At 34.9% G+C, this 22,957-nt stretch overlaps 1 protein-coding gene across 2 annotated transcripts in view; it reads right to left on the bottom strand.

Annotated features, from left to right (window-relative positions):
* Positions 1 to 22,957, bottom strand: part of LOC123531949 (uncharacterized) — a 60,788-nt gene that overhangs the window by 5,396 nt on the left and 32,435 nt on the right. The window contains exon 2 of one of the 2 annotated variants that reach the window (XM_053518743.1): positions 17,369 to 18,148. In XM_053518743.1, the coding sequence (XP_053374718.1) occupies positions 17,369 to 17,696 (328 nt within the window). In that variant the 5' untranslated portion in view covers positions 17,697 to 18,148. Of the gene's footprint in view, positions 1 to 17,368; positions 18,658 to 22,957 lie in introns of those variants that run through there. The other variant, XM_045313258.2, reaches the window with a different exon arrangement.

The following is a 22,957-nucleotide window of genomic DNA, read 5'->3' as shown; positions in this document are numbered from 1 at the left end:
CCCCAACAAAGGGAACCAACACCCCTGGAAAGATAATCCTTTCTCCACAAAGGGACCCTCTCCACAAGAATGTGTGCCCTCCGCAATAAAAGGAACACCCTCCTCAACAAAGAGAACCTCTCTCCCCACAAAAGTAAAGCTAACCTCTTTAAAAAAATCTTTCCCAAAACAGGTACCCCTCCCAAACAAAGCGAACCCTTCCCCGCACAAAGAGCTGTCCATTGCCACAACAAGATCCCCTAAATCCATAAAAGGAACCCCCTCCCTCCAAGAAAAGCCCTCACCTACAACGACAACCCCTTCCACAAAGAGAACCCCTTCAAAAAACGAACCCAACTCCGTCATAAAAATATCTCAACAGCATCTCTTTTGATAAATGACACTTTATTTTCCCCACAAGAGATCCCCTCCACAGCAAAGAAACCCCCTCCTAAAGAACTGACAAATACCCACGAAGGGAACGTCCTTCTCCAAATTAAACACCTCCCTAACAAGTGAGCCTTCTCCTGACAAATGGAACCTCTCCCGACAAAGCGAACCCCTCCACCACAAGGAGAAGCCCTCACCTACAAAGAAGACTCTTTCCAACAAGGAGAATCCTCCTCATAAAAGGAACACCCACACCAAGAACACATGACATCCTTAACAAAGAAATTCCCTCCTCTCAAAGGTAATACCCTCTACAAATGGATCACCCTTTCCCACAAAGAGAATCACTTCACTAACAAGGAGAACTCAGACCCATCCGACAAAGTAAACCTCGTCATACACAAAGGAATAAATGACATTGCTAAGATTCAAATATGTAAGTAAGTACAAATCGTTTCACCTGGTGACACATTTTGTTTTTGTACGATCTTCATGTATATATATAAGGCGAACTTTCTAATCACAAAAGAAAACATCACGTTTAAAAAAAAAACAAAAAAACAATAGAGGCTTAGCAACTAATGATTAGATACCAATTCAAGCCCGAAGCATGACACGTTCAAATACTTAAAATACCGTTACATACATAAAGCTATTTACTACACTCTGAACAGAGTTAACCTCACGACATGAGGTTAAATAAGAAATAATTACAAACAAAGATACTATTTTTGAATGTTGTAACATATATTTTGCAATAAAAATCTATTTAAATACAGAAACATCCCAAACTGTCGATAAATGGTGTATGCTTGACGTAAGCTTGATGTAACGAAAAACATGTTAATGGCCGTCAAACATGCAAGGGTATAGATATAATACGACAATACAGATAGATAATGGTTCATATAAAAATGTGACAATTGATCTTAGTTAACGAGGTCTTCAGCTGTTTTGTTAAGTGACAGACGTATTTTTTTTGAAAATCATTAATAGAATAAGTTGACAAAGTTTCTTTTTCAATGTCAATTTAAGAAATAAGTCTTCGGAATAAGGCAATTCGGTAAAAATGGGAAAGAGTTTCTAAAAAAGCTTATTAGCTTACTACTCGGTCCCTTGCTTTTGTAAAAATGTATTGTAACCACATGCTATTTGTTGAATAAAATATTGTTTAAACCAATTTGGTAAGAAAGTCATTCTGTTTGGGAGAGGGGGGGGGGGGGGGGTCCATTGACAGGTATGGGGCGACAATTTGACAAATAACTGCTCTTTAAAAAACTTGAATGTATAGGCAATTACTCATTTCTGTTCAACTGTTATTATAAGATCATGCTTTTTAACATATGTAGCCTTTTCTATTTATGTCTCTTGTGTCCTATATAACTGTCATATTTTAAGGACGCGAAAAGTTAATAGTTTAATATTTTAAAACTTGAAAGAGCGATAAAACCAGACAACTGGAAAATTCTGACATTTTACATAAGAAATCATTTCAAACCTATTCAAATATAGTCTTATTAAAGTTGTAGGAGTGAATATCAAGAAACAAACAACAGAAATTGAAACAAACAACAGAAATTTGCTAAACATTAACGGGTCAACTTTTATCCCTATATTAATATTAGCAAGATATCTTAAACTGATATAGAGGAAGGGGATGTAATTCTTCTATGGCTTGACAGCTGTATTCTCTGGTGCTTTGGAATCAGGGAGTCAATCCAATGGTTGTGTAACAGAGTTCCGCTCAAAACTCTTGTTAGAGGGCGAGCGAGGGGTGCTGTATTTCCTAACTTCTATGCTTTCAAAAAAGCGTCTTATACATTTTATTTTGCCTGATACTTCGTGGTTTATTTACTGGTAATTAATCGTCTTAGGTAATACATAATCAACAGTTTTATTATATAAACAGGTCAAGCTTTCCTTTTTCTTTCTGCTTACTACTCACTATCTTTCCAACTTGATAGCAACGATCACTGCCGCACAGGTGGAGCAATATCTCCAAGTATACTTGTCAGATGTTTGCATAATGTTTGCAGTATTAATGTCACGTATTTGAAAATATGCCTGTTATGATTAGTGTTTTGTTGATTTTTAAAGAGAATAATTAAAGTTTGAGACATTTAAACGACTCTTTACAGTACTGGATGACAAAGTTGATGTTAAATATAACAAAATGCAAACTACTTAAACAGTTGAGAAAGTACACAAAAATACAGTTGCCACGTTATGTCAGTTGACTTTTAATTTTTCTACTAGTTTTACATCCCGTACATTGCTATTAAATATTCAGTAAACTACTTTCTAAAAGCATAATTTTTATAGCTAGTTATTCACTTTGTGTCTTACTATTTACTTTTGTTTGTGTCCTATAATCTACGTAATCAGTTATATTGTTTAATGTGTATAAACATCATAATAGTTTTGGTCATCCTATAAATAATGTAACAAAAAAGTTGTGTGTCTTTAAATTCCTTATTAATGTCCAAATGTGTACAGCAGCCTACTGTGATATCTGTTTAAGAGGTAAATCATATGGACGGCATGACCAGTGTCTACTCCTGTATGCAATAACGGCATTCGCCAGTTTGTACAAAAGAAACTTACTCGCGTTATTTCAATTTGCTGCCAGAGAAAGCCGAAAAAGCACACGAGTTGCGTATTTACTTCCTTGATGTAAATAAGATATTATGTGAGGACACTTGGTCGTTTTTGCTGACGTAATGATATGGGCAGGTCAAATATGTCACCTTTGAAACTAAAATCATAAAACTATAAGTCTTAGAACATTTACTAAGTCTAAGTGAATTTTCTATTTTGAACCAAGTTTGTATCCAGATCATGTGATTAAACTTTTTTTTTCTATTAAGAACCCGTTTTTGAAATCAAAACCATTATTTATCTTTCTGCCAAATACTTGAAAGTATGCAATGTAAGGCAACTCTTAACCATAGCTTAACGAGATAATCTTTTACATAGATATTTGAAAGATATTCTGTGGTTGTTCTTTAGTAGATCTACTTATCTATAGACAAGTGTCGGAAGTGAACTAGAAGTGATTTCCAGTAGATTTTGCTTCTTAATAGGATAAGTTTGTAATCCCTACTTAATATCGAGTCATTATATGTTTTGTTTGGATATCTGACAGAAGCGTGCCTTATATTACTAACATAAGTACTGTTTTTTTTATCTTTTGGACGTTATCTGCCACTATTTTTCTCTTTCTGTTGTATAAAGCAAGTTAATTGCAGTTTCCTGTATATGCAATTAAAGTCAACTTATCTGATGGAAAATGTATACGCCCCGCCTAAAAAGGGACTTATAATCAGCAAGGTCTTATAATGAATCGCCTTTTACTTGTTTTTCGTTGTTTACGCCAAGTCTGAAAATGCTATCAAAAGCTATAATATCTATAGCACGGACTTCGTGTCACAATAAGCCATAGCAAGTATGTAATACTATATAACTGACTGACTAACCGCCTCGGTGGCCTAGAGGTAGAGCGTCCGCTTCTAATGCAGGAGGTTGTGGGTTTGCTACTAAGGTACTAAGTAGCTTCCTCGCTTGTCGCTCAGCATTTAGAGAATAGTGCTAGGACTGGTATTAGTATAATGTGACTGGGTGGGTTATCATAGTACCTGTCTACGGCGTGATATTCCAGTGAGGAAGGACCATAAAGGTGGACAGTGTGCTCACTGATACAAGCAGACAGTGTCATTTATACGACTGTAGAAATGTTGAAAAAGACGCTTAACCCTAGTACACATATACATACAACTGCCTAAACGGCGTTTCGTCAAGACCCATTGTGCTGCAATGAAATTGACATTTGCTATATTTTAGCATTGCTTTTTCTTACATTGGTGTTATAAATACTGAAGATATACAGGGCTTTCATCAAATACTAATATTTTTCAAAAGGATTGGATTTCCGAATGTTCTGTATTAACAAAATGTATACCATGATCGGTAAGTGATGACATTAAGAGATGCTATTTTAGAAATTAAGTCTTATCTTCCAGTTAATCTTTCAGCGCATCAAACTGTCAAGAAAGTTAACAAATCCATGACCTTCACCGATGAAACAGATTAATGTCTCACATATATAAAGCAAATTAAACTTGCAGTAATAAGTCTATGGTCAGCAATATTTGGCGAAAGTGTTCAATGGGAATAACATGGACCATTATCTACAAATCATAGCTTCTCCTACAGCCATACAATTTATTGGAAACGTCTCTATAGAACTATTTTCGAAGAATATAAATTAAATTTGGAATGAGGGCGTGGGAGAGGTTTGGAATGTACCCATGCACAATTATAAGCCATTAAGCCCTCTTTACACAAGGGAAACAGTCTGTTTATAGAGGAAAAGTTTTGAGTGAACACCGTTTGTCAATCGTAAACCTCTCCATGTTATATCAATGGAATAGACAAGTAAGCTACCTATGTTGCCTGCTACACAGGATAACACAGTCATGCGTCTAACAGTCGTGAAATGGTTTTCTTCGATTTTCTCATATTTCTAGATATTTTCCCATATTTTGACGCATATAAGTGGGTATCAGAGATTGTTCCCTTTCCATTTTACCTTGTGAAATTCTTCGGGTTTTGACTTTTCCAAAAACAATCATCTATTTATGATAAATTTTACCACAAAAATTTCACACTTTCCCCAAGGTATTAAATGGTTTGATCTTGACAGAAAATTATATTTCAAAACTGTGAACTTTGATGCAGTTAACTACACATATATCTAAAATATGTAGTGCCTTCTTTAAGTTTTTTATTTTTAGTTCCATTGCCTACAATTAATATGGGCAAAAATAGTTCCAGTGATATATATATTGCCGAACAATCATTTTAAAGGAAAACCCAAAACATTGAGATAACAGCCTAATTTGGACTTCAATATTCTCTAGTTACATGCATGTAAAAACATTGGAATACTGTTATACTAGAAACTAAGCGGTATACGTCTATTAAAAGCTCTGTGTAAAGTTAATATTTTTGGAAAATTGAAAAATATCTTTTCTCTCTGTCTGAAACTAATCACTATAATCACTTGTTTTACGTGTCGAGTAAGAAATATACAAATAGGACGGGGGGGGGGGGGGGGGGGGGGGGGGGTTTGGGGGGGGGGGGAGCGATTCGTTTGCTGATGAAATTTTTATAGTATGTTTTAATATCAGAATTTCGAAGAAATGCACCGGGTCACCGGGACACCGCGTTTTGAGTGCATAATAAACACAACAAACAAACAAACAAAACAACAACAACACAACAGAAACTAGAGCTATCACTAAAGGTGATGAATGTACCCCCCCCCCCCCCCGCACTGACACAGTACATTGCAATAGACCGTATGTACATAGTATGTTAACAAGAAACAAAGTCCCGGACAGACAGACAGACAGACAGACAGACAAACCTGAAACCAGTATACACCCTCTTACAACTTTGTTGTCGGGGGCTACAAAAAGCAGCAAAGAATGTTCAAGTTCATATTCTACCTTCATTCAAAAAACGTTTAGGTCTAAGTTTAAAAAACAAGAGCTGTCACTATTAGTGACAAATGCCCCCGAAGCGTACCCAAGAATACTATAGTTGTCTGTACAGTAGGGGAACTCAACCAATGGGTTTTTTCCCTACTTCCATAACGGGAAACTTGATACTAAATAAAGTAACTTGCTTCCCGTTCGGGAAGTAAAATCGCCCTTGTTTGACTTCCGATCGGGAAGTTTATTATATAGATTTATATAGAATTGCTTGTCTTTCACAGAGTACTCAAGCTACACAAATAATAAAAATAAAACACTTTTTAATATTGCTCTGCTTGATGACTGCTAAAACAAATTAAAACTTTCAATGCTTTAACACTAATATTGTAACAAATAAGCCGTTTATACTCCTATACATGCAGTTCTTGTTTTAAATGTTATGTTGCTTAAAATCATACTGGCCCAAAATGATTTTATGCAATAGTATGCCTCATTGAAAGCTTCATACGGACCTTTACAAAAACCTGAAAACAAACAGAAATGAATTTTCTGACTGGGAAAGGGATAGTAATTCTGACTGAATGCAAATCAATGTATTTCCCGATTGAGAAGTAATGTTTCCTGTTCGGGGAACTTTGAAATTAATAAATATTAAAGTTTAATAAAAATTTTGTGAAGACATTAAAAAAAAATCTGAACGGTAGAAATTTAGATAAAGTATCTAAGTTTAATTTGGCATATTTCATTTAAGGACACCATGTACACTCTTATACACCGGGCCCTTTGGTGTAAAACAATGATGATTTTGCTTCCCGAACAGGAAACAAGTTACTATATTTAGTAACAAGTTTCCCGTTCGGGAAGTAGGAAAACACCATAAATTGATTTTCCGAACGGGAAGTTTCCCCTACTGAAATATGCCAGAATAGTTAAGGTATGAATCATTTTGTGACCTTGACCTGAGAGACCCGGGTCATATGCCCGACACATCTCAATATGGTTAACATTTGCGTCAAAATATTTTAAAATCCCTAAGAAACAGACCATGTTAACCTTTGACTTATAAGTGTGACCTTGATCTTGGAGCTAGGGGTCTGGGTCATCTCATTATAAGGAACATTTATGCCAAGTAATTTTAAAATCCCTTTATGAATGGCAGAGTTACAGCCCGGACAAGAATTTACACGGACACACGGACGCACAGACAGACGCACGGGCGCACAAAACACATGGACGGACAGTGCGACTTTAATATGCCCACCTTCGGGGGCATAATAAAAGGTAAGAGTAGATTTCCCGGAAGCACAGTGCACCCTTAACACAACCAGACAGTCATGCATCGCAAAGTAGGCCCACAACAAAAAGAAATACAGCAGACATACATTTTAATAATATGCAAACTACAAAAATAGGTAAGGGGTAGATAAAAGGGTTGGGTGTAGGGGAAAGTGGAAAAAATATGGATAAATATTGAAAGGGAAAGCCATGCTCCGAAACCGCGGTCTTTCTACACTGAAAATTATAGCAGCGCAAACATGCACGTACACAAGGTAAAACCGGAGACTTGTTATGCAATATGCAGTCTTATTTGAGCAAACCTTCTCACTATATAAACTATGATCAACAACTTAATATGATAAATAGGTTAGGCTGGCCATTTTAACTTTTGGGGTTGAACTAATTCCAACATAAACTTTTGATGTGGAAAAAGTAGTATTTAAGGAAATGAAACACAGAAAATCTTCAGGGCACATTTTTGAGATATTACATTATGGACTTCTGAAGAAACGCCCATTTATTGTGACTGTTTCTGTGCACTATATGCTGTATTATTCCACTACTGGTATACTATGTTTGCTTTGAATATCAGGAAAAAAGATATTTTGAGATTTCTAGTTAGTACTGCTACGTTTAGTACTTTACCATCTTCCACAAAAGAAGTGTTAAGGTGGCAAAATTCAAAACATGTGTGTTAAATTCAGAACATAGAATTTCTAACCGTTTTATGCGTACATATTTCTAAAGCAAACTCGTAAGCATTAGAGTTAAAAGAGTAAAAGAGGTTAAACACATATCTTTTGTCTCAGTCAGAAACAAAAAGAGTGGCTTCGAAGTGCTGTGTGGCGGCCGTAAAAAGTCGCCCCGACTTCATCTCAGTGTTGTTATATTTTCTGGTCCTTCGGGATCATTGATTTCAACTCATTTAGATTTGAAGATTGAATACTGCTTAAGCCGGTGCTAGGGGGCGTGGGCAGTGTTGCATTTTCCATTACTGCTCATGAACAGACTCAATCAAACCGAGTCTGCAATTTTCACTGTTTGCCTTGTTTCCGGTGCTTCCGAGGGATCTACTTTTCAGATTTTATTCATATTCACAATGTCACAGTAGATGGATGGAGTAATCGGTAACATCAATATTTGTTTGAAATTCATAAACAGTTACGTCAATCACTTATAAAATGCTTCTTGAACAGTATAATTATGTAGAGCATGCATGTTAAAAATGCAATGATACTGATATTTCCTTTAATTTATTTTATTTTAGATAAATTTGCAATAATTTGTTTAATTAAAATTCAAAGGATGCTGCCATTTAATATCACCTGATTTTCAGAGTTTGACTAGGGTTTCTTCTGAGGACTTTTTTCCAGTATTGCATTAAGTATCTAAAGAGTAACAATTATCAATGTAACTTTATTTTTGAATTAGTTTAAGGTTTTTCTGACATAATTTCTCGTAATATAACCGGCCTATGTACTTATTACCAACTTTTGAGCATAGTTTTGGCCAAAGAATGTCAGAATAGCCTACTTGCCAAATACATGCAAAAGCATAATGACGGTTGTTAATATAAGATTTTGCCAGATGCACGACCGAAAAAGAACAACATACGTTACCAGATAAAATAGGGTGTCTAACCAGTACATTTTATTGCTGTATGTTAGCGTGGGTTGCTTCTGTAAGTAATCCAAACATAGAAATGCATAAAAGGGGCAATAATGTTTATAGGAACAGTACTCATAATCTAGGAATGAGAACGGACGCGGTCAGACTCATGATCACAGTTCATGTAAAAAAAACTCCACAATATCAATCATTAAATAAACATATATTTCTTGTTTTCAAATTTGGAGTCGATAATGACTCAATGTTCCTGAAGCACTCGTAACGATTTTGAAATAGTTAGAACATACAAAACAGGCTTAAAATTTGTATCAAACAGAAGCAGCAGGCAAATTGTTAGCTGCGATATTAGCGTGCATCAATTCAAATACTTTTGGATGTATTGGCATCCAAATATAGCTACAAACGAATTGAGCAATACTTCTAGTTTTCAGAAACGATATTGACTTTGTTATTCTGGCAAATGACATCATTATCAGATTTCGTATTGAGGTTCATGTAAAATTGTGCTACACGTTATTTTGGCTAGTAGGCATTAATTTGAATAAGTAATATAATATTGCTTAGTGAGTCTAATTGCCGAAGCGTCTGTATGATAGTGACTGAAAGACTGAAAGATGAATTCACGTGATGATGTTTTTTCACACTGCACTTATTGTTGTAACTCGACGGGTGTTGTTTGAACAACTTGTTGAATAGAAAAACTAAGCGTCAGCAAGTGATATTAACAGCTAATGTGAGGTTACAAAATGATAGATACAGGAGTAAAATGTACGCTAGCCTGACATTGTCATGTAATGTATTAAAACCCGCGAAGGATTCATTTTTATTGCCATAAATCTGTCATCAACATGCATTTGCATCAGTGTCACAAGCAGTCGTAAATTCCAACACTTTAATTATAATAAGTGCGCGCTCTTTAAACAAATGAATCAATTTATATATTTTTGCAACACGTTTAGTGCGATCATAATATATTTTTCCGAGACGCTCCAAAATGATCGGCTGTCATTAACATTCAGATTTGAAATATAATTCATCATGTTCTGTTCCAAGTTTTCAGATCCTGCTAAGTTTACAATCAAGAACAGGTTGATTATGTTTACTAACAACAGCATAGTGTGCAACTAAGAGCATAGTGGAAAGCTACAAACAAATGCATAATGAGCAAGTCTTCATTCAAGAGCATAATGAGCAAGTCTTCATTCAAGAGCATAATGAGCAAGTCTTCATTCAAGAGCATAATGAGCAAGTCTTCATTCAAGAGCATAGTGAGCAAGTCTATAATCAAAAGCATAGTAAGCAAGTTTATAAGCAAAAAGGCATTGGACAAGTCTATAAATAAGAGCAAGTCAACAATCACGAGCAATGTGAGTATGTCTAAATTATGTCTAAAACAAGAGCATAGAGAGCAAGTCTACAAACAAGGGAATAGCAAGCAAGTCTATAAACAAAAGCATAGTGAACAAGCCTACAAACAATAGCAAAGTGAGCAATTCTAGAAACAAGAGTATAGTACGGAAGTATACAAGCAAGAGTATAGTGAGCAAGTCTTCAAACAAGAGCGTAGTCGGCAAGTCTACAACCCAAAGGACCGTGAGCAAGTCTACAAACAAAAGCATAGTCGGCAAGTCTACAAACCAAAGGACCGTGAGCAAGTCTACAAAAAAAAGCATAGTCGGCAAGTCTACAAACCAAACGACCGTGAGCAAGTCTACAAACAAGAGCATAGTCGGCATGTCTACAAACCAAACGACCGTAAGCAAGTCTACAAACAAGAGCATAGTCGGCAAGTCTACAAACCAAACGACCGTGAGCAAGTCTTCAAACAAGAGCATAGTCGGCAAGTCTACAAACCAAACGACCGTGAGCAAGTCTACAAACAAAAGCATAGTCGGCAAGTCTACAAACCAAACGACCGTGAGCAAGTCTACAAACAAAAGCATAGTCGGCAAGTCTACAAACCAAACGACCGTGAGCAAGTCTACAAACAAACGCATAGTGAGCAAATCTGCAATCAAGAGCAAGATGAGTGTGTCTACAAAAGCATAGTTAGCAATTCTATAAAGAAGAACACACAGTGAGCAAGTCTACAAACAAGAGCATATTGAGAACGTCTTCAAACAAGAGCATATTGAGGATGTTTATTATAACAAAACCACAATGAGCATGTCTACATACAAAAGCAAGGCGATTAAATAAGAGCAAAGTGCACTTCTAGAAACAAAACCATTGTGAGCAAGTCTTCAATCAAGAGCACAGTAAGGAAATATTTAATAAAAAACACAGCAAGTCTACAAAGAAGAGAATCAAGAGCAGTGCGAGTATGTCTACAAGAAAGAGCATAGTGAGCAAGTCTACTAACAAGAGCGTAGGGAGCAAGACTTCAAACAAGATCATAGCGAATAGACATTGAACACATTATAAAACACGAAATCATTTTTCTCCATGCAAATATATTATATTTATTATTACTATTCTTAAATGAAATGTGCAAAGATGTGGCAGCTGAATGACACCTCTTCTCCAAATAATTACATGTTCAAAACATAAGTGTTTTAGCAATAAAAGAAATAAAAATAATGGAGAAGATTTATAGAACAACCGTTTGCTGTTGAAGATGATTAATATTTTTATTCTCTCACGTTAATATAATTATACAAAAACATCGAAAACAAATAATAGTATGACAGAATGAAGGTCACTCTATCCCACTTTTGTTTTAATTAGAATGTCTTAATTATACATAAAACAATCTATTTATTTTCATAAACGTAAGGTATAAAATGAATGTCGTATATGTGACACTTTTATACGAAGTTTAAGCAAAAAGACTACGCCATAAATAATTAATTTTATGGCAATTATTTTTCCAACCTGAGATGCATAAGATATATTTTTAGACGTTATTTCTAATGAGAAGGTGTTTACATACTTTTTTCCAGAACGTTGTGTTAAAGCACTGAATTAATATATTTATATGTAACTCTATGGGAAAATATTCGTGTTGTTTTTGCTGGTATGAAAGCTGAAAATGAACTGGTGTTCATGTTGAAATTCTGCACCGGCTTTATTTCTGTTGGGTAAAGACTTCATAGACAGTCTGTATATTTATTTGAAACATACACAGTTAATGCTTCTGTCAATGCAAGTCGGCAACCATCATTCCTTTCAGAGTTAACGTTCTTCTGTAATGACGGTACTGATGGAACGATTTACAGTCTCTCTCTCTCTCTCCTGCATACTAGTGAAGAAACACGTACTATAATCGGATACAATCCGTTTCATTTTGATGCTCTCTTGTTGTGTAACTGCCATTATTGTCCATATTCAGGCTGATTATTTGAAAGCGATACTCAAACTTGGACCGTTGCAACCAAATATTTGAGCCCGAACTAGAGCATACATAGGAGTGATGGACATACTTAGAGAGCAGTCTCCAAAAAACAAGCCACAGTATCACCCAGGAAACTTGGTAAGACTTTTTATATAGCTTTGATATCCCCAGGATTTTCTTTTCACAGTGTGTTTTTTTAATTAAATTGAATGTCTAGAAGGTTGTTTAACAAACTTACTTCTGTCTGCTTTTTTGTTGAGAAGAGGAAACATATCCGTGCTAAAATGTACAGTGTAGCACTGCGGAAATTAAGCTTATCCGAGATGTGTTGACTCAGAAAATGTTTCAATCATACAAGTTGAATTTGGTGCCTTAACCTAACCAGGGCTCCTAAATTCTGTACCAGTACAAACAGGTTTTACGCAATTACATGGAGAACAAGTGATATCAGACACAAAGTCTTTTATCAAATCTTCACGGAGAACATACGACCCGCTCGTGTATCGAATCACGACCCCGTGATCCTTAGATCTGCGCTCTTCCTATGAGCTTAGCGTTCGGGCTTCGACGTATTTCAACAACATTCATTCGCTTACCAGTACAGTTTATTTTGAACAGAGTCAATAACAAACTATTGCGGAGTCAAAAGTTTCACATGCTAGAGGCATTTTGTCCTGGCTTCCTGCGGCTAGCGCTGTTTTGTAAGTTATACCGACTGTCTATAGCTAAGTGTTGCTATATTGTTCTCATCGTTGAAACGTTTCTTTTGAGTTCTGTAAGCATCTGTTCCTTTTCACATATGCCGTAATTGTTTAGATTTGTTACAGCTGTGGCGACTTTGGTTGAGGTCTTCTGCATGATGCAGCTAGATGGTAATAGTATATCCATTCAAGATGACGGAACCATGTATTACAAATCGGAGGTCCCTTTATACCAATGGCAAATCGTATACTTGGGAGCATCTGGATTGGGTCCAGGCTTGGCGAGATTACTTCCTACCACATTTTCTGCTAAAGTGCAACAAAATTACGAGTCTAATATTTCAGTATACCTTTCCAGCTGATACCACATTTCGTCTCCGAAACAACTTGGAAGTTCGGTTCTTCCCATTCCAAGGATTTGGCATTCATATAAATTTGTACAGCTGTGCTGAATGCCTGTGTCATCATTTCATCGTCAACTATTCTCATTCCTTCAAATGGTTTTGAATTCTTTCCCTCCGATTTCAGGTCAGTATTTATGTTCTGTTAAGGTAGTAACAGTCGTGGAGCCTTAGGTATTCTCTCATTGTCAGGGGTGGTTTGTGTTGAGCAATCTGTGGAAATCATGAGCACCTGGGAAAACTCGTCGGCGTTCATCTGTGAAGATGAGGGTTGCATTTCGGTGTCACTGTCGTCGGAACAGGATACAGTCAGTTTCAAGTATTTCTCTTTCGGAAATGTATTTTTTCACCTTTTCTTTTCATATAGTTGTTTGTATCAGTAATTAAGTAATAAAAGAGTGGCTGGGAGTGTCATTATTTAAAGTGAAAACCGGTGTACCATTAGTTAGAATAAGAAATGTGTATAATTTCTTTGTAGGCAGTACACGGGACCCTTTGTATTGAAACATGTCCCTATGATATGAGGGTAGAACGATTAACTAGATGCGATGCCCAAAGGCAACATGTCGAGCCCGCCGGGGTCTGTGAGTTGCATGCGACACTCATTGAGGCAAACATTAATGCCAAATAAAGATTGCTTTATGCATGGCAAAGTTACAGCCCGGACAAGCTCTATAATGACATTCGACCACCAAGTGTGACCTTGACCTTTGAGATAGGGACCCGAGGTTTGCGCACGACACCCCGTCTCATAGAGGTGAACTTTTTTTTCGCTAAGAAAAAAGATTGCTCCATACTTATCAAAGTTATGGCCTGGTCAAGCTCTAAAATGACCTCTGACCCCTAACTGTGACCTCGACTTTTGAGATAGGAACCAGGAGTTTGGACAGGACACTCCGTCTCATTGAGTTAAACATTCAGGCCAAATATAAACAGGATTCCTTAAGGCATGTCAAAGTTATGGGCCGGACATGATCTGACATGACCTTTGACCTTCAACTGTGACCTTGACCTTTGAGATAGGAACCTAAGTTTGCGCATGACACTCCGCCATACTGAGGTTAACAATTCATGCCGAATATAAACAAGATTGATCCATGCATGTCAAAGTTATGGTCCGAACAAGCTATCTGACATGATCTTCGACCTCCAACTGTGACCTTGACCTTTGAGATAGGAACTGGGATTTGCGCAGGACACTCCGTCTCACTAAGGTTAACATTCATGCCAAATATAAACAAGATTGCTTCATGCATATCAAAGTTATGGTCCGGACAAACAAATCCAGACGGACGGACGCACGCACGCACGACGCATGCAAATACACCGAACAGCCATTTGGACGACTATGTCTTCGCATCCGCAAGCGGGCTCGACAAAATGGCACTAAGTCTTGTGATTTATTTAAAAAATACGACATTCTTTAAGGAGATGTGTAACTGTTCGACATGTTCATTCAAGTCGGGCATGTATACATACTGCAGATACGGACTTTTGGATTTTTTCTCAATTTTAAATGTTATAATGTAAAAAAGCAAATCTTTTCCGACAGAAATTTACATACGGACTAAATTATGTGTTTTATGCAGACAACCATCACAGTATGAAAGATAACATTTTTATTTCATTTAATTATTCAGATTTTTCAAGTAGGTTACAGTGCTGAAATTGTCATTCTCAGAATTGCTGCAAATAATGATGTTTTCATTTGTCTTAGCTGCATTTCTGGCATTTCCATATGTATGAATTAGGATGTCTAAACGTAAAACTTGGTCCAGTTGTTTGGTTATACATGATATACGAATATCACGAAGTACTTTTTTTTTGACATGACATAAATATTGGGATAAAAAGGTAATAAGGTATAGTTATATAGTTATCTCCTCTCGTTACCCAACTAAGAGAAATGTATCCGAGAGAAAAGCAGTCCCCTATGTCATGATAGATTTGACTGAAAATATATATCTTGATCATCTGAAAGTAAGCAAATTTTATAGATCTGATATAATTATGATATTAAAAATCTGATATGGGTTAACGTTTGCAGGAAAGACATGATTCGTTTTGCAGATGACTGTCTGCGGATTTCAACAAAAGTTAGACTTCTGCAGGACGTCAGAATAGAGAAACAGTTCAATCGGTCAAGAAATTTTTGTGTTTCTCTCAGATAGATTTCAGACAATTGTGTAAAAGCATTGCATTGATGTATATATATATATGTAACTCCAAGGGAAGTTAATTGTACTTTTTGGCCAGAAAGTACAGAGCTATAAAACAGTGAACTGTTGGTTTCACAGTAAATAAAGTGCTCTAAAGTTGCAAACGTTTACCTTAGAAGTACCGCTTACGTAAAGGGTATTTAATGATAGCTATAGAATTACTGAATGACTAGACAAGGTATCTATTGGAAAGTTCACTACTTTAATTCTAACCATCAGCTGACATCTTACTCATTCCATGACCACATTATGTTCAAATATGGAGCAATTTATATTTTACTGTAGGTAAAACGGCTTCAAAAGCTCATTCTCTCATAACATATATATCGTTTTCTTAAATAATGTAACTCAAAAGAAGTCATAAGATTAGTATTCAATATAATAAAATGCTGATCAATGCATACCTTCACATCTTTTAACTTTAGCCTTCAGCCCTACATTTTACGTATAAAGGACAAGTATCTGTATTATAATGAAAAAAGAAAAGAATGTATTTGTCCAATCGATTGGTTAAATATGTGTTTAATGTGTATGACGTAATATACGACAATTGAAGAGGTTAAAAGGTCTATAGAAAAAACGTGTCTACTTGATAAAATACGTTGTCAATGTATAATCACATTGTTTAATTTCACAAAGGTGTCCTTGAGGCGTAGTTAATTTACAAAATATATGAATGAACTTGTATCTTAATTCAGCACGAATTTTGCTCTACTATAAACTTCTGTTTGTTTTGCGTTTAACCCGTTTTTTCAACAGTACTTCAGTTATGTAACGGCTGGCAGTTAACCTAACAGTGTTTCTGGATTCTGTTCCAGTACAAACTTGTTCTCAGTAAGTAAATGCCAACTTCCCCACATGAATCAGAGGTTGAGGACGAATGATTTCAGATACAATGTTTTTGTTTTTTTTTATCAAATCGTCAAGGAGAACATACGGCCCGCCCGAGGATTGAACTCACGACCCCGCAATCTGTAGATCGGCGCTAGCTTAATGCGTATTTGTAAGGAATAATTAATGTGACGATGCATTTGTACTTTGACACTACGGAAAATTGCATGACTTGTCGCCAAAACAACGGTTGCATAATCTTCCAGAAAAAAAGATAAGAAAAAAATCACTTTTTGGAAACAGTTGTGGCAATGATGCGCACATATGTTGATTTTAATAAATAAACTGACATTCGCGCAAAGATTGGTATATTCGTTACGTGAAATCTGATGCATGCTTAAAGGGAGCGAACATATTTAATAAACTTTATACACCACGATTATAAGTTAGCACTTGTTTTGGTTTCTATGAACACACACACTGATTCTTTCAATTCTTGTATAAATTTTACTTCTTAAAAATTGTATGAAATCAAGGGTAGCTTTTGACTGAATCAAAGTGTCACTTACAAAAAATGCCATATCATTTTTTTAAAGTAGCAGCGTAAAAGAGATGGTATACAACCTCAGATTAGTAAAATCTCTCTGTAGCAATATGTATTCTACTTGATTTTGATACAGTTTTGTTAAATCCATATTTGGTAGACACAAGGTAATTAAAGACGGTCCTGGTGTTAAAACTTTAACCAAATGTGAATTTGTGACGAAATAACGATCATAAATTTGGCAGGTCTATAAGACATACAGCAATATTTTGCTAGTCACTTGATAGCTTAGAAACTATAATTTACCAAGCTTAATGCGTTAGAATTCAAATGATAACTATAAAAAAATAGGGAAAAATATTTTAAGTCAACCATTCAATGTTTACAACATACATATATTCACCAATTTTTCTTTAGTTTTGTAGAGGTGACATACATTTTAAATAGACATTAGAACATAATAAAATATATACCAAACTCTCATACAAAGCAATTTAAAATAAACATATTGGAAACTACTGCAATTTAAAATGACATTGAACGAGAAAGGAACAAAATACTTACACACTGGTTCGCCAAGTGTTACCATCACTTTTGACGTGCCTTGCGGAACCGGTCCGATTTTAATATCATTTTTCAAGTCTGTTTTAATCTCCTCTTTCGCAACAGTTTCTTGTTCTCTAATCTGTTCTATACGATTTGTCGCTTCAGATCGCGATATTTTTGCTCCATTGTTCACTAATTCTTTTAAAATTTTGTTCCTTATCCGAACTATTTGTCTCTCTTTCTCAATAGTAGGCTGAATTTGCGAGATGTCCTGCGCTAGCGAATATCTATTGCAGTAAGAATGTAGCACTATAAATATAAACCAAATTAAAACTAACCGCGACATCCTTGTAAAATGTATAAACACGCCGTTAGTTTTCGACAGTATTTATTTACATCGTATTTAAGTCACAACTGTTTTAAACAGTTAACTAGTAATGTGTCCTTATAAACGTTACATAAACAGTAGTTACACAACATCCATTTTTAACGTGCTTTGCAAATGTGATAGTATTAAAAGTTATAGCGTGATCTTTGCAATATAGGTCACCGTGCATAAAATAATGCGTAACCTTTTCCAGTTAATTCTTATCTCAGTCATGCAAACAATCTTTCCATTCTTGATTCATCAAACGTCTTATTTGAATTCAAATGTCGAAATGCATAAATACAGTTCCGCGAATTTATCAAAATCAGTTTTGCAAACAACTGTTTCTGCGGGCGCCCAGAGGCTTTACAACGCTAACCAATGTCCATCCGTCCAATAGCGTGTAGCAAGATCTACTGGTCACTGCGGCCCTGCAACGATATATTAAATGATTAAGTATATCTATCGGATATTATAGCTATCCGCTATATGATTCTGAGTTACAGAGAATCCCAATACGAGACCGGTTGCTAATAATCTCAGGACGACTCGAAGAAATTCCATTTAAAACTCTCCGTTTTACTGGTATCAAGTCATGGAAATTCTCTTTTCGTATACCACTCCCTAATGAATGTCTTATCTTCAATGGCTATTTGTAACCTTTTTCTTCACATTTCCATAAGACTCTTCGCATTTACATAAACATTAATTTCCCTGTCTCCATGAACCGAGACGGAATGTTTCACATTCATAAATTCACTCTAAAATAGCGACGCTGTAAACCAGTTGACCAATCGCAAGTCTGTTTTAATCGCGTGTGCTTCTTTTACGTCTAAATGCTTCCCACGCGTGAGATTTTTCCATTCACAAAAATGTGTTTTTTGTGCTATCTTAAAAGCTCTCCAGAGTCGCAAAGAGCGCATTAAATACACACATAACTGCGATAAATCAATCGCCAATTAACCATTTCATTCAGCTGAGATATACAAGAGGAATGGATATAGCTAGCGTAATAGATATTGCAAATGTTATCACGATATATACAGTCACGAAGGAGTGATACGTATCATGATGTCTTGTACTTTATATAAAGGCATAATGGACTTGTGACATTTGGTTAAAGATTACACTTTACCAATTTAAACAGGCTATATTAATTCGTCTGATTGTATTCTAAGTGATAAATAGAAAACCATCGTCTTATATCATACATTTCGGGGAGCCATGTCAATAAAAAAAGAAGAATGTATATTTTGTTGATTAGATGCCCTCGTTATCTGTCTATGCTACGGTGCCCCTAAAGTGACATGTTACGCACTTTTTTCCACTTAGGTAATGTGATACTTTTTTTATTTCGTTTAAACGAAATGATTTCGTTAACTATTTCGTTTAAACGAAATCATTTCGTTTTAACGAATTAGTTATTTCGTTTAAACGAAATAACTAATTCGTTTAAACGAAATGATTTCCGTTTTTACGAAATAACTTAAAACGAAATGATTTCGTTTAAACGAAATGAAATGATTTCGTTTAAACGAAATAAAAAAAGTCTCACATTATCTAAGTGGAAAAAAAGTGCGTAACATGTCACTTTAGGGGCACCGTACTATGCCCCCATGGGGATTTTATAACTAAAAGCGACCACTTGTCAAAACTGTAACACTTTCTGTTTCATCAAATACCGAAAGGTATGTGTTGACTACCCTAACATTAACTGTCGAAGTAAATATAAAATACTTCAGTTTCCTTAGAGACACGGGTTAATTGTCTGAAAAATTCAATTCATTCTGATCGTTAGAGAAACATTAATTTTATTGATAAGAACATGTATTTTATCGAATTTTCGTATACAAACATCATCGTTGTAATGATATCAAGGACGACACTTTCCGCGGGATTAAACGTACGAGTGGACGCCATTAACAAAAAATTATCTTTAGAAAATCGGCAGTCAAGATGTAAATAAAAAAAAATATTAGATAAAATTTCTTTTTCTTGATAAGGATCAAAACTGAATCGAAACGATACGCAAAAAAAGTTTTATTATAATAAATTAAATTAAAATCAGGAACTGTATTAAAATTTAACGTTATCAGGTCTTTCTGACTGTTCTATCTTTCTATTTTAAAGTCGGTAATCGAAGATTTATTGTATGATTTCCTTGTATTTACAGCAAAGGACCCTCATGTTGCTGTAGTAAGTAGTACCGTAGGAATGAATGGTCATTCTTGTGTGTTTATATGGGTATAGACCCCCTTGGGACTTCTGGCAGCTCATTCATGAATTGTACACTGTATTCCTTTATGTTTTGTCTATTCTTTCTTGTCTAATTGTTTTACTTCGTATTATGTTTTGTTTTTGTATCTTTAGAGTCACAAGGAAAGAACTAACGTCAAATGGCGATTTTTCCAGCGTTTGATGTTGAAGGAAGACCCCAGATGTCCCTGGTACTACCCAAGCGAGGTTTCGGGTCCTCATTGGTGAGGGGCAAGTGGTTTTATATATTTTGATTTCGAAGATACAACGATAGTCATTTTTCTACAATGAGGCGAAATTTCCACATCTGTATGATATTTTTAAATTGACATTTGCTCACGGTACCAATTTGAACCCATTTATCACACTTTTAGATGATACATCAAAATTCAGTGTGACATTTATTGCAGACTGTTATATATTTTCTTGGAATGTAGACTTTTTTTTCTTCTTCTTCATGATATGTTATATACATATTCTTTTATATTTACATGACAAACTCCCTTTGCCTTGACTTTTAACATATATTATATTAAATGTACTACGTGTCTGATGACATGAAAATTAATATCAAATTGTTTTAAGTTACAAATGTATTAATCTATCTTGTTCAAATGTTACTGTAAAAATTACCGGATGCTTCTCACATGAACCTGGTTTATGGCTGGCCGAACGTTGTAATATTAGTTATAACTCTTCTCATGTTCAAACGTAAAATTGTGATGTTCAACAATACATATAAGGTATTAAAATATATATTTTTGTTATTCGTTTTATGCTATTCGAAATTATTTGCAGGGCATTAAATGCAGCGGTTTCAGTTAAATGGGCTATAATTTCGTTTCGAATTGAATTCGAAGAATTTGAAAAGTGTATATGCAATGAAAGGATCTTGTATTTGTTCTTTCCATACCTCATGTTTTTATTTCGATGTAAATGAGATGTGGAACCAAAAGTTGTAGTCCTGTTTGGCGCCATATAACCTATACTGTGTTGGTGTGCCGTAAAACCAAATAAATAAATAAATAAATAAATGTATTTGTTCTTTAAGGCTTACTTTCATAGAGTGATGCAACCCAACTCCCAATATTAATGATGACTGCACATTATATAAAGGCATGTCATAATTTGCTAATTGCTCATTAACAAGTTCAATTCTATCTGTAAACTGTCAAATAAATCTGCCATTACCATTCTTATATAAAACATGTGTAACAAAATTTGTCAAGGTCTACATTCTTAACATGCAAATATATAACTGGCAAATATAGACCGCAATTGTTATATTTTACGTGTTTCTAAATAGAAAATGGCCAACTGAATTTAAAGTAGCATTCTTGTTATTTCAAGATTATTTACAGACAATTTATTTCATATTCAATTGAAATATGAGTTAACGAAGTTTATTTTTTCATTCAAGACTATTATCGTTATTTGTTCCCCAGCTTAATATCTATTAACAGCAACCATTATCTGTATCTTTAAAGATCTAAATATATATATTATCAAGGACAAAATCTTATCTAAAATCAGCCCTCTTTATAAATACCGTTAAAGTTATATTTGACTATATTAAATTATTGACAGAAGGTTTGTCAAAAGGACTTATGAAAAAGTTTCAATAATACTCATATATCAATGAACACTTTGTACGTGGTAATGGCTAATCTCAGCATGTAACGATACGTTTTTGTATTCTATCTGATATATCTATAACAAATGGCATGTTACTAAACGTTTTTGTGACAATTTTTCTACGATATACATTATTGATAATTTGAAATGTGTGACATTAGCACCTGCGATTTTTTTACGAACTATGCTCCAACAAAAGATCATTTTGACGCAAATCTGAAACCACCTGCTTATCTCATAATTTATCTGACACTCTTATATTTAGTTTGATGACAACTGCACCACTCTTCGATACTTATTTATTCAGACAATGGGGGAAGAATAGATGAAATTCAGTTGTAAAATGCTTTTGATGCCGTTAGGATGCATAATTTGGCTGCCGGAGCCGATAGGTTTGCTAATGTTGGAGTATATATCATGACTACTTGTGAAGTCGTCTAATGGCTTCTTAATTAATCTAAACAATGTAGAAAGTATATTTTAAACTACTTCAATTAGTATCACAATTACAACTGAAAACATCTATAGCCAGAATAATTCAACTTTTGTTGTTTTTTTCACTTTCCTATTCCAGTGAAAATATTAAGACCAATATTTTAAATTTGCCATAAAAACTGATTGTCACGTTTTTAACATACTAGCCTTTTATCATCAAAATTAAGTCAATGAGTATGCACTGAATGATATAGCCTAATGTGTACCATTCTGGACTTTATCATTTCTTCCATTCATACCACTATCCTTAAGTTTATGTATTTAAGGATTAGCGTATCCGTATTTGGCATTTTATAGGCGGTATTCTGCCTATAACGGGAAACATATAAACATTCTCTGTGTAACGTACAGCTGTCGAAAGTAACCGAGTTATTGTTACAGGTATAAGATGTTAATCTGACTTTTACTTCTACTTGGAAAAAAATCTAAGAAAGGGTTAATCTTATTCGATAATGGATAATGCGCTGGGGAGATAGTACATTAAGTTCGGAGCCTCTGATATATTCGCCCATTTATATTATTCTGTAACATGCACGCATGTCAAGTTATCCTTTTAGATCTATAGTGAATAGTCTTATTAATATACAAATGATATTTTTAGATTTCACTAGCTAGAATCGTGCTATCCCAAAGGTAACTTTAACACTGGCAAAGGGAGTGACTAATTGTAAAATCTTTACATTTTTATCTACATCAGAAATTGTTCTGTTATCACACATGAAAACACTTTTAAGATTTCCTTTGGCCGAAAAATTTGCTATACTTGCGGCTAACAAACGATCATTAAAATACAAAAATACAAGAATGCTTGTGTGGTCAGTTACTAATTTTGAATATATGGCTGTACTTTAGGA

The sequence above is a fragment of the Mercenaria mercenaria genome, chromosome 11 (genome assembly GCF_021730395.1).
Source record: "Mercenaria mercenaria strain notata chromosome 11, MADL_Memer_1, whole genome shotgun sequence".
NCBI classification, from domain to species: domain Eukaryota; kingdom Metazoa; phylum Mollusca; class Bivalvia; order Venerida; family Veneridae; genus Mercenaria; species Mercenaria mercenaria.
This window is presented reverse-complemented; position numbering and strand designations above follow the sequence as displayed.